Source organism: Xenopus tropicalis, chromosome 2 (assembly GCF_000004195.4).
Source record: "Xenopus tropicalis strain Nigerian chromosome 2, UCB_Xtro_10.0, whole genome shotgun sequence".
NCBI classification, from domain to species: Eukaryota; Metazoa; Chordata; class Amphibia; order Anura; family Pipidae; genus Xenopus; species Xenopus tropicalis.
In genome coordinates this window covers 106,062,452-106,077,409 of record NC_030678.2, presented here as the reverse complement: position 1 = coordinate 106,077,409, position 14,958 = coordinate 106,062,452, and the positions used below count along the sequence as shown (strand labels likewise).

General features: G+C 36.9%; 1 protein-coding gene across 1 annotated transcript; it reads left to right on the top strand.

Annotated features, from left to right (window-relative positions):
* The first annotated feature begins 643 nt into the window (after positions 1-643).
* tlr7 (toll like receptor 7) lies at positions 644-9,287 on the top strand. The gene is made up of 2 exons (NM_001127411.1): positions 644-687; positions 5,767-9,287. Exons 1-2 carry the CDS (start codon positions 667-669, stop codon positions 8,908-8,910), a joined length of 3,165 nt encoding a protein of 1,054 aa, NP_001120883.1. The 5' UTR covers positions 644-666; the 3' UTR covers positions 8,911-9,287.
* The last annotated feature ends 5,671 nt before the right edge of the window (positions 9,288-14,958 follow it).

Sequence of the window (14,958 nt, the reverse complement as noted above, 5' to 3'; positions counted from 1 at the left end):
TAATATCTACAGGTGATACGTATTCACCCTAAATATCAACTTAACTGACCTTCAAACTCGGTTTCAAGCATTATCTAGGTTAGTATATATGCATTTTCCCCATATCGCCCCCAAAATAGCCTTCAAGCTGGGCCCCCCTACCATTGCTCTGAGTCTCCTTGGGGGAACAACTGCTCTAGAATTTTATATGCAGAAGTTAAGAGATTTGTAATGGATCAAGTTGATGACAATGGATTGAAATCCAAGCTTTAATAGTGAAGGAATACTGTCTAAGCAACTAAAAAGATCAGTAAATAATACACCCCTCATTAATGTGAAGGATCTAACAGTAGTGTCACAAGTGTGTAGTAAATGGATGCTGTTAGATTATATAAAGTGTCTAAATATATATCCTTTCAGATATGTACTTTTTAGCATGACTTTAATGCCTAGTTTTCAAGACATCTGTTACTATTGCATTTGACATAGGGGGAGATATTTTATGCAAAAAAATAAGGTAGTGAGAGTGAGACCCAATGGCACTTCCCTATTTTAATAAGACATTATGCTCCTGTAACTGTATTGCAAAACAGTGAACACATTGATGGAAAATTCTTTGAAGAAGTGGCATACTTGCGTACTCTTTTGATTACTGCAGATATTTCTCAAGTTTACATCAGAAGAAGGATGCATGGAAAGACTTTTAAGGTAGTCTTAATATAACTTTTTTCCTATTCCTCAAAAGATTTTTACAAGCCTATCCTTGTGTCTGTCTGATTCTTTATGTTCTTTTATTTCTACTTAGGCTCATGCTTGAGTTTAAAATGTGGCTAAAAGGTTTTGCTACTGCCTTCCCCAAGCTTTCCTGGTATGGTTGGTTCTATTTAGTGTCAAAGCCCTTCACTTTATCAGTTTAAAATAAACCGGAAACTTTAGGCTAAACCCAGACTTTTTTTGGTTGATTAATTTTATAATTATTATGCACACTCTGAAATGCAACCATCTATAGTTCAAAAAAAGTCAAAACTTCAACAAAAGGAATCCTTTATTAGTGCCCATCAACGCGTTTCGATCCCCACAGGATCGTCATTAGGACATTATCCTGATTACAATCCTGTGGGGAATGAAATGCACTGATGGGCACTAAATAAAGGACTACTTTTTTGAAGTTTGGATGCTGTGAGTGCTTTCTGTGGACATATATATAAATAAATGCAAAAATATATAGAATGTCATATAAAGCAGGACACTCACAAGACTTAAAAGTATGGTGAAAAATAAAGTTTATTTGTTATTCCAACGTTTTGGTCTTCCTTGAGACCTTGAGTCAAGGAAGTAGTCCATTAGTGTCTATATAGCAATAACCCAATATGGAATAGAATAGTCCAAGACTTCTAAAGGAGAGAAAAGTAACCTACCGGTATATATATTAGTATTAAAAAAACATAGATCAAACATAGATTTGAAATTTAAGCTGACTAAAAGTTTAGACTGAAGGAAATGTAGCCTGACCGGTAATGCAGTTAACCCGTTGGGAATTGTGGATTTGTGTTTAGAAACACGATCTCTCACTTTTTGTGTCCTTTCACCAACATAGAGCATAGAGAGTGCATTGTAAACTGGGACATGTTCCAAACTTGGGGTTATGTAAAAAAAAAGTTGTTTACCCTTGTTGGATGAACCCCCAATATCCACTTTGACAAGATGGTCATGCAGATTTTTGCCCCTTTTATAAGCAACTGAAGGAGGGGTTTGGAAAGATGGTATATGTGACAAGCATGACTGTAGTAGATGCCAAAGTTTGTGTACAATTTTGGACACCTGTCTGCTAGCTGTGGTATATGTGCTTGCAAATACCAATCTTTCATACCTTGTATCTGTGTTATGTCTCAGCTTGGATGGTAATAGCTGTTTCCTATATGTTTTGTTTAACCTCTTTCAAACCTTTATCAAGTATTTCTTTGTGATAACCTCTTTTAAAAAACGTTCTGTCACTTCACTTAAACCTTTTTCATGTACGCCTTTATAACTAGAAGGCTATTCTTGTCTGTGTCTTTCTTAAATAAATCGGTTGTAAAACTTAACAAGCTGTTATTGCAGTTGTATGTGAAGTTAAGAGTATCCTCTATATAACTGATAAACTCAAAATTCATTCAGACTTGTTTTTATACCGTCCCATATGATCAATAAGTCATTGATATTGCAGAGCAATAACATTTACAAAGTTCTTCATATAGGGTATTGTCATAGATATATGTATCTTCTATAACTTCCATATATAGATTGGCATATGAAGGCGCTACATTGCTTCCCATGGCAGTGACTCTTAACTGTAAATAATAGCTTTCCTCAAATAGAAAACAGTTTTGATTAAGCACTATTTCAAGTAGATCCAGTGGAAAGGTCTTTGAGAGGCAGTGTAGTCTGTACCATCTGTATCACTCTCATACTTGATTCATGTGATATGGATGTAATGAGACTACTCACATCAAAACTGACCAATAATATTTCATGTTCAGGGAATTTAACAATGTTAAGTAAATTCAACAATTGGGGTGTCCTTTAAATATGATTTAATATTATGTGCCAATGGTTGTAAAATCTTATTCAGAAAAGTTGCCAAAGGACTTAGTAATAATTAATTAATACTTCCTGCTACTATAGGCCTGCCTAGTGATGTCCACAAATTTTTATGTATTTTTGGCAGTGTATAAAAAACAGGAGTGATTGGATTGGCTTTAATAAAAAAAAAACTTGAGATCCTCATCAATGGTCCCATCATCAAAAGCCTTATATACCCTGTCCATAACTCACTGCTGAATGGAAACTAGAGGATTCTGATTTTCATTGCAGGCACAAAGGCCATGTGCTTTGCAAACAGAACCTCCTGTTGTAGGCTAGATCCTATTTATGGAAGTGGCAAGAGTCTTTGCTGGAGTCTCTGCCATGCTCACTGGCCCTTAGTCCCCTTCCAATACATTAGAGCAGAAGTGATGTCACCGCCATGTTTGTGTGGATAAACTGTCAAACCAAGTCAAACCAAGACACTCCAAGTGTCTATAGCATACTAAAAGTTAAGGAAAGGTAAATAACTTAAGATAGATTTTAAAGAAATTAAAACATGGTAGTATTAACAATGGGCCAGTAGTAGATCAGATAACTGAAGTTGGATCACTTCTGTGTTAGCTGATTTCCAAAGATATTACAACAATACTTCTTGGCCTATCTGTAGGAAATGGTTTACCAACCTACAGTAAGTCAGTTTTTTTAGGTGACAATTTGGCCCACCAAACAGCTCTTATGGACCCTCTTTTTTAACATCTTTACATATGCTTCAGAACCCTAGGGGTGTGGAAATCCAGAGGCATACCTATTGAAAAATAGTGTGTAGTCAGGTGTAATTCCAAGAGATGTTTTTTTTTTCTCATCCCAAGTTTAAATGGTTGTCAGTTTGACAAAGATACCATACTGTGCTTCATTTATCTGCATTAATGTGAGAAGTACGTTTCTTTATTTTTATCTTTTTGCACTAAAATGGCATTATGATGTAACAAATACCAGTTGAAGAAACAGGATGCTGCTTTATGAGAAGCTTAGTTGTTAAAGCAGGAGCAATTCTTGTACCTCTAGGTATTTTTGTAAGGTCAGAGCAACATGGGCATCTCTTTTACAGAGATTATGCATGATTTATCCCAGTGAAGCTTACAATCTATGGCCTCTGTCACATTTACACATACTAGAAACAATTTTATTAGGAGCTAGTTGGCCTTCCTGTATGTTTTGGAGTGTTGGTGGAAACTGGAGCATGGGGAGGAAACCCACGCAAGCATGGGAAGAACATATGAATGCCTTACAGATTTTACTACACTAGGGGGCACATTTACAAAAGCGTTCATGCGAACGCTCCGAGCGTATTTTCGCCGATTTTTTTCGGGCGTCCGCACTACTTTTTCGTACAGCGCACAACTTTTTCGTACGGCACACGACTTTTTCGGACGGCACACGACTTTTTCGGACGTTTGCACGAAAAAATCGGAAAGGTTTTACCGCTGTTTACAATTGTTCGGTACAAAAATTTCGTGACTTTCGGATCGCCAATACGATATTATCGTGACTAATATGATTTTTTCGTAAGCATTTTCGTGATATTTGCGATCTTACAAAATTTTCGTTTCCAATACGTTTTTTTCCCATTCGTGATTCGGATTCGTGGATTAGTAAATGTGCCCCTAGGTATAAACAGAGCTTCTAGTATAACAGTATTACAATTAAATGTAATGGTGCTAGAGGGTAACCCATGGTCAAAATAGTAAGTCAAAAACACCCTTTGTGGGTCATAATAGCATTATTCTCCAATTCCTATTTAATTGCCTGTTTACATTGTTGTTTATTTAGAAGCAATATTATTAGGTCTCACATCTATACCATTATTGTGTGTAGCCAACTCATATCTGTAGTATGTATGATCCATTTTGTTTATTTTTCTATATGATTATCTGGGCTGGGAGTTGAAATAACATGATTATGGACTTTCTTTGAGTTTCTTGTTGCTACTTTCTATTGGACTGTTATAATATATAAATATATATAAATATAATATAAAACACAGAGTGCTATAACTAACTAAATAATTACACCCTGTAATCATCACATCTATAATACATGTCAATATTGTTCTAAAAGTATGTATATATAAATATATATAAAGTGCATATATAAGTACAGTAGCTTCAATTTATGTCTTAACCTGTAATTAAATATAAGTACATAAATAAACCATAAAGAGCAGTAAATATTAGTATGTAATAATTGTGTTGCCTCCAATATGGATTCATGCAACTTTGTGGGAATCAAGTACAACGTCCAATTTTGTTGTAATTGGACTTCCTGTAATTCAAAGCTTTCTGGGTAACATTTTTTTTTCGGTTAAGGGATCCTATACCTGTACTAAATAAATAGAAAAAGTGCTAGAACTGTGGTTTAACACAGTGGTCCCCAACCTTTTTAGCGCCAAGAACCGGTTTCAAGCAAGACAATTTTTCCAAGGACCGGGAGTGGGGGGTGGTGCAACTAGTGCATAGTATATATAATTAATTACTACATATATAATGTAAATGTAATGATTTCATTTTATATTATGCACTTTTTTTATTATTATTATTATTACTACTACATTATAAAGTATGATACAGCTAATCATAAATGCAAAATCAGTGGTAGACCTGAGCTTGTCTCCCTGCAACTAGATGCGCCCAGCCCCTTTGCTCTTCTTACTCCTACCTAAGTGGTGACATCCCCTGTCGGTCTGGTGATTGGGGACCCCTGGTTTAACATATGTGCAATGTTCAAAGTATCAATCTGTAATAGATCAGATCTCCAAATAAAGTTCTTTTATTCAGCCCATAAGCATACCTTAAAGGGATTCTGTCACAATTTTTATGGTGTACTTTTTATTTTACTATTCAGTGCTATTCTGATATCTATTGGGAGCTGGCACCTTCCCATTGTTCTGCTGATCGGCTGCTGGGAGGGGGTTGGTATCACTCCAACTTGCAGCTCAGCTGTAAAGTGTGACTGAAGTTTATCAGAGCACAGGTCACATGGAGTTCATAAATAAAACCATCACATCAAATATAATAAAATAATAGTTGTTATTAATAATAAAACAAATTGCAATTGGTTTACTGAAATGAAATGTTTGTTTATAGGTTTTTTTCAAATAAACTGGGGGGGTATCATTGTTTTTATTATGGATTAATAATCAATAATACTTTATTTGTTTTGTAGGTGTTTTACTTTGGAATGCGAAGACAGCTCCTGTTTTTTCTTATCTCTATCCTCAGCTTTTCAGGACTGCTAGCTACAAACTGGTTTCCTAAAAGTTTGCCGTGTGATGTGGAACAAAATGCCAAAGGAAATGTAATAGTTGTGGACTGCAGTGATCGACATTTGACTTCGATACCATGGGGAATACCTACCAATGTTACTAACCTTACTTTAACCATCAACCATATTCCAAGAATTTCAGTAGACTCATTTGCAGAATTCACAAATCTGGTTGAACTTGATTTCAGATGCAACTGTGTACCAGCCAAAGTGGGACCAAAAGACCATGTGTGCACAAAGAGGTTGGATGTCGAAGACAGAAGCTTTGCTTCACTCTACAATTTAAGGTCTCTTTATTTGGATGGAAACCAGCTTATAGAATTTCCTAAGGGTCTTCCACCAAATCTACAGCTTTTAAGTCTTGAGATTAATAACATCATTTCCATATCAAGAAACAATCTTTCTGAACTAAGTAATATTCAAATGCTGTACCTCGGACAGAACTGCTATCATCGCAACCCATGCAGTGATTCTTTTAAAATTGAAAAAGATGCATTCAAGGACTTAAAAAACCTATCAATTTTGTCTATGAAATCAAATAACTTATCTTTTGTCCCAGGTGGTCTTTCAGACAGTCTGAAAGAACTTTACCTCTATAATAATGCCATTCAGTATATTGAAGAACATGATTTAGAAAATCTCATCAATTTAGAAATTCTTGACCTAAGCGGAAACTGCCCTCGTTGTTACAATTCACCTTTTCCGTGCACGCCATGTCCTAATAATGCTCCAATCCAGATTCATCCTAAAGCTTTTAGCTCCTTGAAAAACCTACAAGTTTTGCGTCTTCATAGTAACTCTCTCCGTTCAATCCCAGAGCAGTGGTTTAAAAATAATAGAAATCTGCAAGTACTAGACCTATCTGAAAATTTTTTGGCTTCAGAAATAAGTACTGCAAATTTTTTAAAATATATACCAAGCCTGAAAAGCCTTGACCTTTCCTTTAACTTTGAGTTACAAGTATATCCTTCAGACTTAAAGCTATCGTCAATATTCTCAAGCTTAGCTTCCTTAGAAACTTTGAGAATCCGTGGTTATGTGTTTCAGAATTTGAAAAAAAACAATCTGATGCCTCTGGTGCACTTACCGAATCTTACACTTCTTGATTTGTCGACAAATTTTATCAAAGTCGCTGACTTTAGTCTTTTCCCAAAGTTTAAATCGCTCCAGACGATAATACTGTCAAATAATAAAATATCTCCCTCTAGTGAAGCTAATATAGATTCTTGTTCAGCCTCCCAAGTATCTTCCGGACATTACATAGGCAGAACATTCCAGGAAGTTCATTATTTTGAATATGATGAAAATGCCCGCAAATGTAAAGCCAAAGACAAAGAGAACTTTACATTTAAGCTTTTTTTGAATGAGAGTTGCCAAGCATATGGTCAGAGTTTAGACCTAAGCCAAAACAATATCTTTTTTGTTAAAGCCACAGATTTTACAAATTTGTCTTTCCTCAAATGCCTCAACCTATCTGGAAATGCCATTAGCCAAACTTTAAACGGAAGTGAATTTAGAAATCTGAATCGATTAAAATATTTAGATTTTTCCAATAATCGTATTGATCTTCTTTATTCTACTGCATTTCAGGAACTTACCGAACTAGAAGTGTTAGATATAAGTAACAACGATCATTACTTTTTGGCAGAAGGAATAACCCATGTGTTCAATTTTACCAAAAATCTTGAAAAATTAACAAAGTTAATGATGAACAATAATCAAATATCCACATCAACAAACAGGCATTTGGTTAGTCAGTCACTCAGGATCCTGGAATTTAAGGGAAATTATCTCAATATTTTGTGGAAAGATGGAGATACAAGATACTTAAATTTCTTCAAGAACTTGAATAAGCTTTATAAACTAGATATTTCTGAAAACTCTTTGACATTTGTTCCCCCTGGTGTTTTTGAAGGCATGCCTCCTGATCTTTTAGAACTCTACTTGGCTAGAAACAAGTTAAAGACATTCAGCTGGGATAAGCTTCACCTTTTAGAAAAACTTAGTGTTTTGGACCTCAGTAACAATTACTTGACCACAGTACCTAGGGAGTTATCCAACTGCACATCTTCTATTAAGAAACTTATTCTGAGCAATAACAAAATTAAAAAACTGACACCTTTTTTTCTAAGGGGTTCTGTCTCTTTAAAATACTTGGATCTAAGTGATAACTTAATTCAGAATATAGGGCATTCAAGCTTTCCCGAAGATGTACTGGATAATTTAACTGAATTACTTCTCCAAGGTAACCCCTTTAAATGCAACTGTAATCTTGTATGGCTTGTCTCCTGGATAAATCAAACTAAAGTTTATATACCTAATTTAGTTACTGGTGTAACTTGCTCTGGGCCTGGGGCACACAGGGGACAGAGTCTGGTCCTCTTGGACCTTTATACCTGTGAACAATATCATTTGAACTTAATTTTACAAGCTCTTTCAGCATCTTTCATTATTTGCTTAATGGTGGTTTCTGTTTCAAGTCACCTTTTCTACTGGGATTTTTGGTTTATATACCACCTATTCAAAGCAAAAATACATGGATATAAGAGGTTTCCAAAATGTTGTTATGATGCATTAATAATGTATGATACCAAAGATTCTGCTGTATCAGACTGGGTTTTCAACGACCTTGTTAATATTTTGGAAAAACAAGGAAACAAAATGTTGAATTTGTGTTTAGAAGAAAGAGACTTTCTAGCAGGTCAGCCATTTTTAGATAACCTTTCTGAAAGTATCCAGATTAGCCGAAAAACTGTGTTTGTACTTACAAGAAAATATGTTAAAAAGGGACATTTTAAGACTGCATTTTATATGGCTCACCAGCGTCTCATTGAGGAAAAAGTGGATGTTATCATCTTAATACTGCTTGAAAAAACTCTACAGAGATCCAGATATCTCCGACTAAGAAAAAGATTATGTGCAAACTCTGTTTTATATTGGCCTTCTAATCCCAATTCTCAAAGTTATTTCTGGCACTGTCTTAAAAGTGCTATAGCAACTGAAAATCAAATGGCATATGACAAACTTTTCAAAGACCATACATAGGATTGATTAACTAAGGGACCGATACATCACTTGTTTGCATTTGTGTACTAAGTGGTGATGATTGCAAGTCCGCTCATCTACTGTAAAGTATTGAATTCATACTATATAAATTACTATATTGATTATTTTTGATATTGAGAGAAGGGGACCCAGTTATGTATGGGAGATCTATTGTTTTATCTGCACAGCTTTGGAACTCTAGATATTAGGTGAGTGTGATTTATCACTTAGGTTTGTGTGTGGATTGTTATGTATGAATGTAATGGGTTACACTAATTATAAATCTTTGGTGGTATCTTCTGTTTATTTGTTTTATGTAATATATTCTATGTTTTATGTGATATTATCTAAATAAATATTCCCCTCTTTGCAGTGAACCTAATGGTGGCCCTTGCTTATTCTCCATCTTCTTGTAGGTTTTCTCGTTTATGTATTTACATTTGCCCAAAGGAACTCCCCCACTTGTGTATACATAAGAAGTATGTTTTCTTTCAACACACTCCGCAACTTAAAAGAATATCTTTTATGCTGTGATAGAGGGTTCAGGTATCATACTATACTAATCCATAAGATATATATGTAAAACAGGGTGCTATATGCATTCCTACGATTCATTAACAAGAGTGATTTTATAGTAAAATTGATGGTTTCACACTGTCATAATGCCAGCCATAATCCCATGCAAACACATCAGTAGAATACTACATCCACAGTTTCATGCAGTCCTCTCCCCGTGGGATTTGCCAGCTTATACATCAATACCATACCAATCTCCAATAAAAGTGTAGAAGGCTGTCATTTTGGTCCATACACAGATCAATAAGATGCCAATCTGGTCAGGAGTGGTTGAATGGGAAAAGACTCTTTCTAGAAGATGGTGACTATGTTGAACTAGAAAGGGGTTCAGTCTTCAGGTATGAGAGAATGCATCTGTTATTCTCGTTGTATATGAACAGCTATTTGTAATAAAATGTGACTCATGTAACATTGATCATATCTTTTTCTTTTTTAGCTAAACTAGAAACTACTACAGCTACTCCTCTCCCTGTAGAATTCATGTGCACTATGTGCTACACAGTGCCCTTTTAGTTGCACTGATATTTTCTGTATAATTGGTTATCAGTACTTAGAAATATTCTTAAGGTAATGCTTTGATATAAAGCACTACCAATTTATGCTAACATATTTACAGAAATTTGCAGAAAAAGATGGATTATCTTATACACAGTGGCGTAAGTAAGGCCCCCTCAAACCCCGTGAAGAGTGTGAGGTCCACCACCACCGGGGTCTGAAGAGACCCCCCGCACCACCTTACTTCCCAGCCAACATTACTTAGAGCTTCGCAGCTGGAATAAATTAAAGATGGCCATGTATTCCACTGTGGAATGCACACCCATTGTTGATTTTGCATATAAATACTCACAAGTAGATGTAGCAAAAGAATGGCAGGTTCAAATGATTGTGAAGACAGAACAATTTTGCTTCACTGCGGAGAGTAGCATTGGTAGTAAAAGAAGGGTTTCCAACTTAAATGGTCCAAATTCCATACAGCAGATGTTGATCAGGGAGAATAAATCTAAGCTTGATCCCTTGTCATTACTACAGTCTCTTCACTAAGGCAACAGAACCTGTTAGAAGAATACTTTCTGCTATCTGCCTCAGTAAAGCCTCATTTGTCATAGAGAAACCCATCATCTCTAGTGAAGTTGGGGAGCAGGGACCCCGTGAATGAGGATCATATAGTGCAGGGTAGATATGCGTTATGGCACTTTTTAGGAAAGTGAGTTTGATCGGGAATAGCCAAACTTTTGGCTATTCCCTAACATTTGTAGTGGTATGGCTACACGCTAGGGGCTCAGCAGTCCTTTTAGAGCCAACTATGTACAAGTTTTAAGTCCATCACTTTGGGGCCAGAAATGTATGTATACAAAACTATAAACTAAAGAAGCTCATCTTTTCTCAAGCTAAGTGAGTCCAGAGCAAATACTTGGGAAATTGGTCCCAAAACAACAGGAAAGGATACTGGAAATCAATTTTTCATCTTAGAAATCCAGTTTCATAGGAAATCCCACAGGGCCCAGCTAGAACCACTGTGGACAGTCATTTCTTTACTCCAAATTATGAGTGTCCTCATAAGAAAGGTAATATAAAAGGCAAGGTTTGTCCACTCTACTCCTATTGGGTAGTTTAGCACTTAAAATGAAGAAATGGTCTCTGATAGGATTGTCCTTTCAAACTACCACTCATGCATGGTGTCACAGAGGAAATCCACATCCTTCTGCCACATCCTTGCGGTCACTGTGGAAACACCTTTTGGCCCCACATCAGTCTTGTGGATCAGCTCCCCATACAGTCACATAAAAGCCCCAGAGGTCACACATCTGGGTATTGATCAGGCATCATACCCGGGAAACAGTCTTTAGCTTGGCAGGGTCAGTCCCTCCAGGGATCACCCAGAAAAATTGTTCCTCGTCAGGGGTTGCCTCATGGAGTGGTGAAGCCAGCTTGGACAATGGTTTCCTTTGAGGAGGTGGTTCTGCCACCAAAGTGTTCCCCTGTGGATTCACCCAGGTTGAAGTGATTCCATCAGAAGTTAAATCTTTGCCCATCTCGGTGAAACTGGGTTTGTTGTTGGTAGTGGAAGGTTTCTTTGTGCTGGAACGAACTTTGCCCCTCCCCAGGCTAAGGCCTTGCAGTCCTCAAGGGTGAGTCCTGACTCATCCCTGTTAGAGCTGACACCTCAGGGATTTCCTTTAGCCTCTGCAGTGGATGGGATAGATACCAGGGCAAGTAGATTCCTGATTGATTGTGACCTCTAAATCCCAGGGGGTGATGGAGGCGCAAAGGGCTCTACATCTGCAGGGACAGCTGACTCATCCCTGTAGCTATGGAATATGAAGGAGGGCATGGTCTAGGTTCCCTCTGGCCATGGTAAAACCCAGATCAGCACTCATGGTGACAGAAACACAACGGTATGTAAAATCAGTGGCCTCCTTTATTAAAGCAACAGCACAATAGGGCATCATGACCCACTGCCCTGCATCGTCAATCTTTTCCACACAGGTGAGAGCCCACACATAGGGGTATATTTATCATGCTGTGTAAAAAGTGGAGTAAAATATCACCGGTGATGTTGCTCATAGCAGCCAATCAGATGCTTTGCTTCAATGCTGTTGAAATCTAATTGCTGATCACCGGTAATGCTTCACTCCACTTTTTACACAGCATGATAAATATATCCCATAGTGTGCTGTACTGTCCACGGCCTGGGGGGGGGGGTCTTTAAATAAAAATGATTTGGCTCTGATGGAAACATCAAGGTTTTCCCACCCATTCCATACTTCATCTGCCATGGTGGTATATGGTAGTGGGAAAATGGTAGTAGGTAATCTCCTTTACTTTCCTTCTGCAGCTACGGGTAGTTACTTTGGAACAGGCAGTAATGTTACACAAGTGAAACAGGTACGCAGCTAATGTCTGATATGTATGCCCTTGATTAGGATTGGTGTTGCTCAACCACATGCATCCACTCCTTATCTCTGCTGCTCTCAAAGTGGCAGCAATTATGTATTTCCTACAATCTCGCGCCAAACATGAACTTTTCGCATCAACAATAAAGTTAACCAAGATCTCATAGACACTCATACAAGTGTGCCAAAAGATATTTATTTGCAACAAACTGCAAGGACATGATATTAGGTGGAATTGACACTTGTTCTGGCCAATAGAGACATGAGAAAGAGCTTCAAAACCCGAATGCACAGCCAGTTACGCAGCTTTGTTTTTTATGCAATTTCAGAAAATCTACTCAAATTTTTTTTTACAATTGTATTTTCCTTTTACAAAGATAGTATGTAGCCAAACTCAGTCCAAATCTGCAATGCGGTAACTTTAAACTGTAAATGTAATTTGTGATGATGCTATTTTGTTTTAGGGTTATATTATGAATTAAGATACTTGAAAAACTATTAGTGCTAACTATATCTATTGCTCTTGCCAAATGTACCCACTAGATGATAGTGTTGCTTTAGTTTAGGAAGCAATATAAATTACAGGTATGGGATCCTTTATCTGGAGACAAGTTATGCAGAAAGCTCAGAATTATGGTAAGTCTGTTTCCCATAGACTCTATTTTAATGAAATAATTTAGATTTTTGTAAATTATTTCCTTTTTTTTATAATAATAAAACAATCAGTTGTACTTGGTCCAAACAGATCTAATTAATCCTTATTGGAGGCAAAACAATTCTATAGGGTTTATTTAAGGTTGAAATGATTCTTTAGAAGCCTTAAGGTATGGAGATTCAAATTATGGAAAAACCCTTATCTGGAAAACCCCAGGTCCCAAGCATTCTGGATAACGGGTCCTATACCTGTATTTGACAATATTTAATCAACTCATAGTTGATTAAATAGTAGAGGGAAAAGATTTAATAGATAGAATCGGATGTGATGGACACAGCTCAGGAAAATTTAATTGTTGCCCAGTTTGTTTAATGGTGCCATTCAGAGCCTTCTTTTAATATTTCCCTCCCCCCAATGACCTTTCTATTTTTTGTTGGAATTAAAATGGATTTTATTGGGAATTTTTCTGATTTACACAACTCTCTTTATTCCTGACTGGGGTGGCAGCAGCCATGGTGGGCACCATGTCCTTTTGACGCCAAGAACTGAGAGGGAACCTACCCACTTGGGAGATCAAGACAGTAATAGTATGGTACTGATTAGAGTGAGACCAAAACTAAGACAAGGACAGGCAATGGTCATGGCAAGCAGCAGTAATCAGAGGCAGAAGTCAAAACCATGAGGCAATTACAGAATAACAGCTTGGGCAGGAACTAATATAATCAGAGCCAGTAAACACTGCAGGCAATGAGCGTTTAAACTGAAAATGGCACCAAGGGCTGAATGCAAAGAATTGATGTTGCAGTGTCAAACATGCCCCAGCATTGTAACTTACATATGTATGTATAACTTTATTTATCTGGTGTTACTAGGATAAACGGTGCTGTACAATTTTACAATGTAGAAAAGTACACACAAACAGGACATCGTATATAAATTAGCATAAATATACAGTAATTAAGTGCCATGTGCTAAGAAGAGAGCACAGGTTTCCCAGTGTGCCTTACAAAGTGTATTGTATATATGTGCCTTTAATGTCAAAGCACTTCTAGAGTTTTCCAAAATGGAGTGGCCCAGTTGCAGAGACATCATCCTGCCATTTATTTTTAAAGAGATACTGACAACAGAAATGAAACCATTTTTACATCTGTCATAACATTGTCTTTGCATGCTATTTATAATTTTGCCATAAAAGTATTTGTCCAAGCTTTTACATTCTCTATCTGATCCCCCATGTTCCTCTATGAGGGGGCTGCCATATTTGTCCAGCAGGAGGCCGTTAGCATTAGAAGCTATAACTGACAGACTGAGAAGGGACAGTCAGGCTGGCAAAACAGTCAGGTTTTGGGATTTCAAGTAACAATTACTTACAAAAGCAGCCCTATCAGTAAAAAATGATCAGCATGACCTATAGGCAACTTTGTATGTAGATTTATATTTTAAAAAGTAGTTTTTTCGTGTCAGTATCACTTTAAGTAGTGTTTTTTTTCCATGTATCTTTACGTCCAAACATGCCCTGCCATCAGTTCTGCCCCAAACTGCCTGTGTCTAAAGTCCTTTCAGGATGGTGTTTCAATCTAAAAAATTTTTTGCAGACAGTCCATCTATCAGCAGGTAAATTATTCCAAACACAAAGCTAAAAAACACCCAAGGACTAAGAACATCCTGCAATGGCCTCATCCAAAGCCCAATCTCTGTCCAGTTGCACTCTGTGCCAGTCTCGGAAAAATTAAGGTGCACAATCGTCATCCATCAAACCTGACCAAACATACAGAAAATCTGCATAGCGCAGGCTAATATCACTCTGAACAGTGTGCAAAGCTAGTACGTACTTACCTCAAAAGACTCACCACGGTAACTGCCATTATATCAAATATTTATTTAGAGGTATGAATTTTTGTGCAACCACCACTAAGGGGCAGA

Bases quoted from the DNA above. Each gene is read 5' to 3' on its own strand.
- tlr7 (NM_001127411.1), top strand. From the start codon at position 667: ATGCATGGAAAGACTTTTAAG. The intron at 688-5,766 runs GTAGTCTTAATA...TTTGTTTTGTAG, and splicing joins TGCATGGAAAGACTTTTAAG to GTGTTTTACTTTGGAATGCG.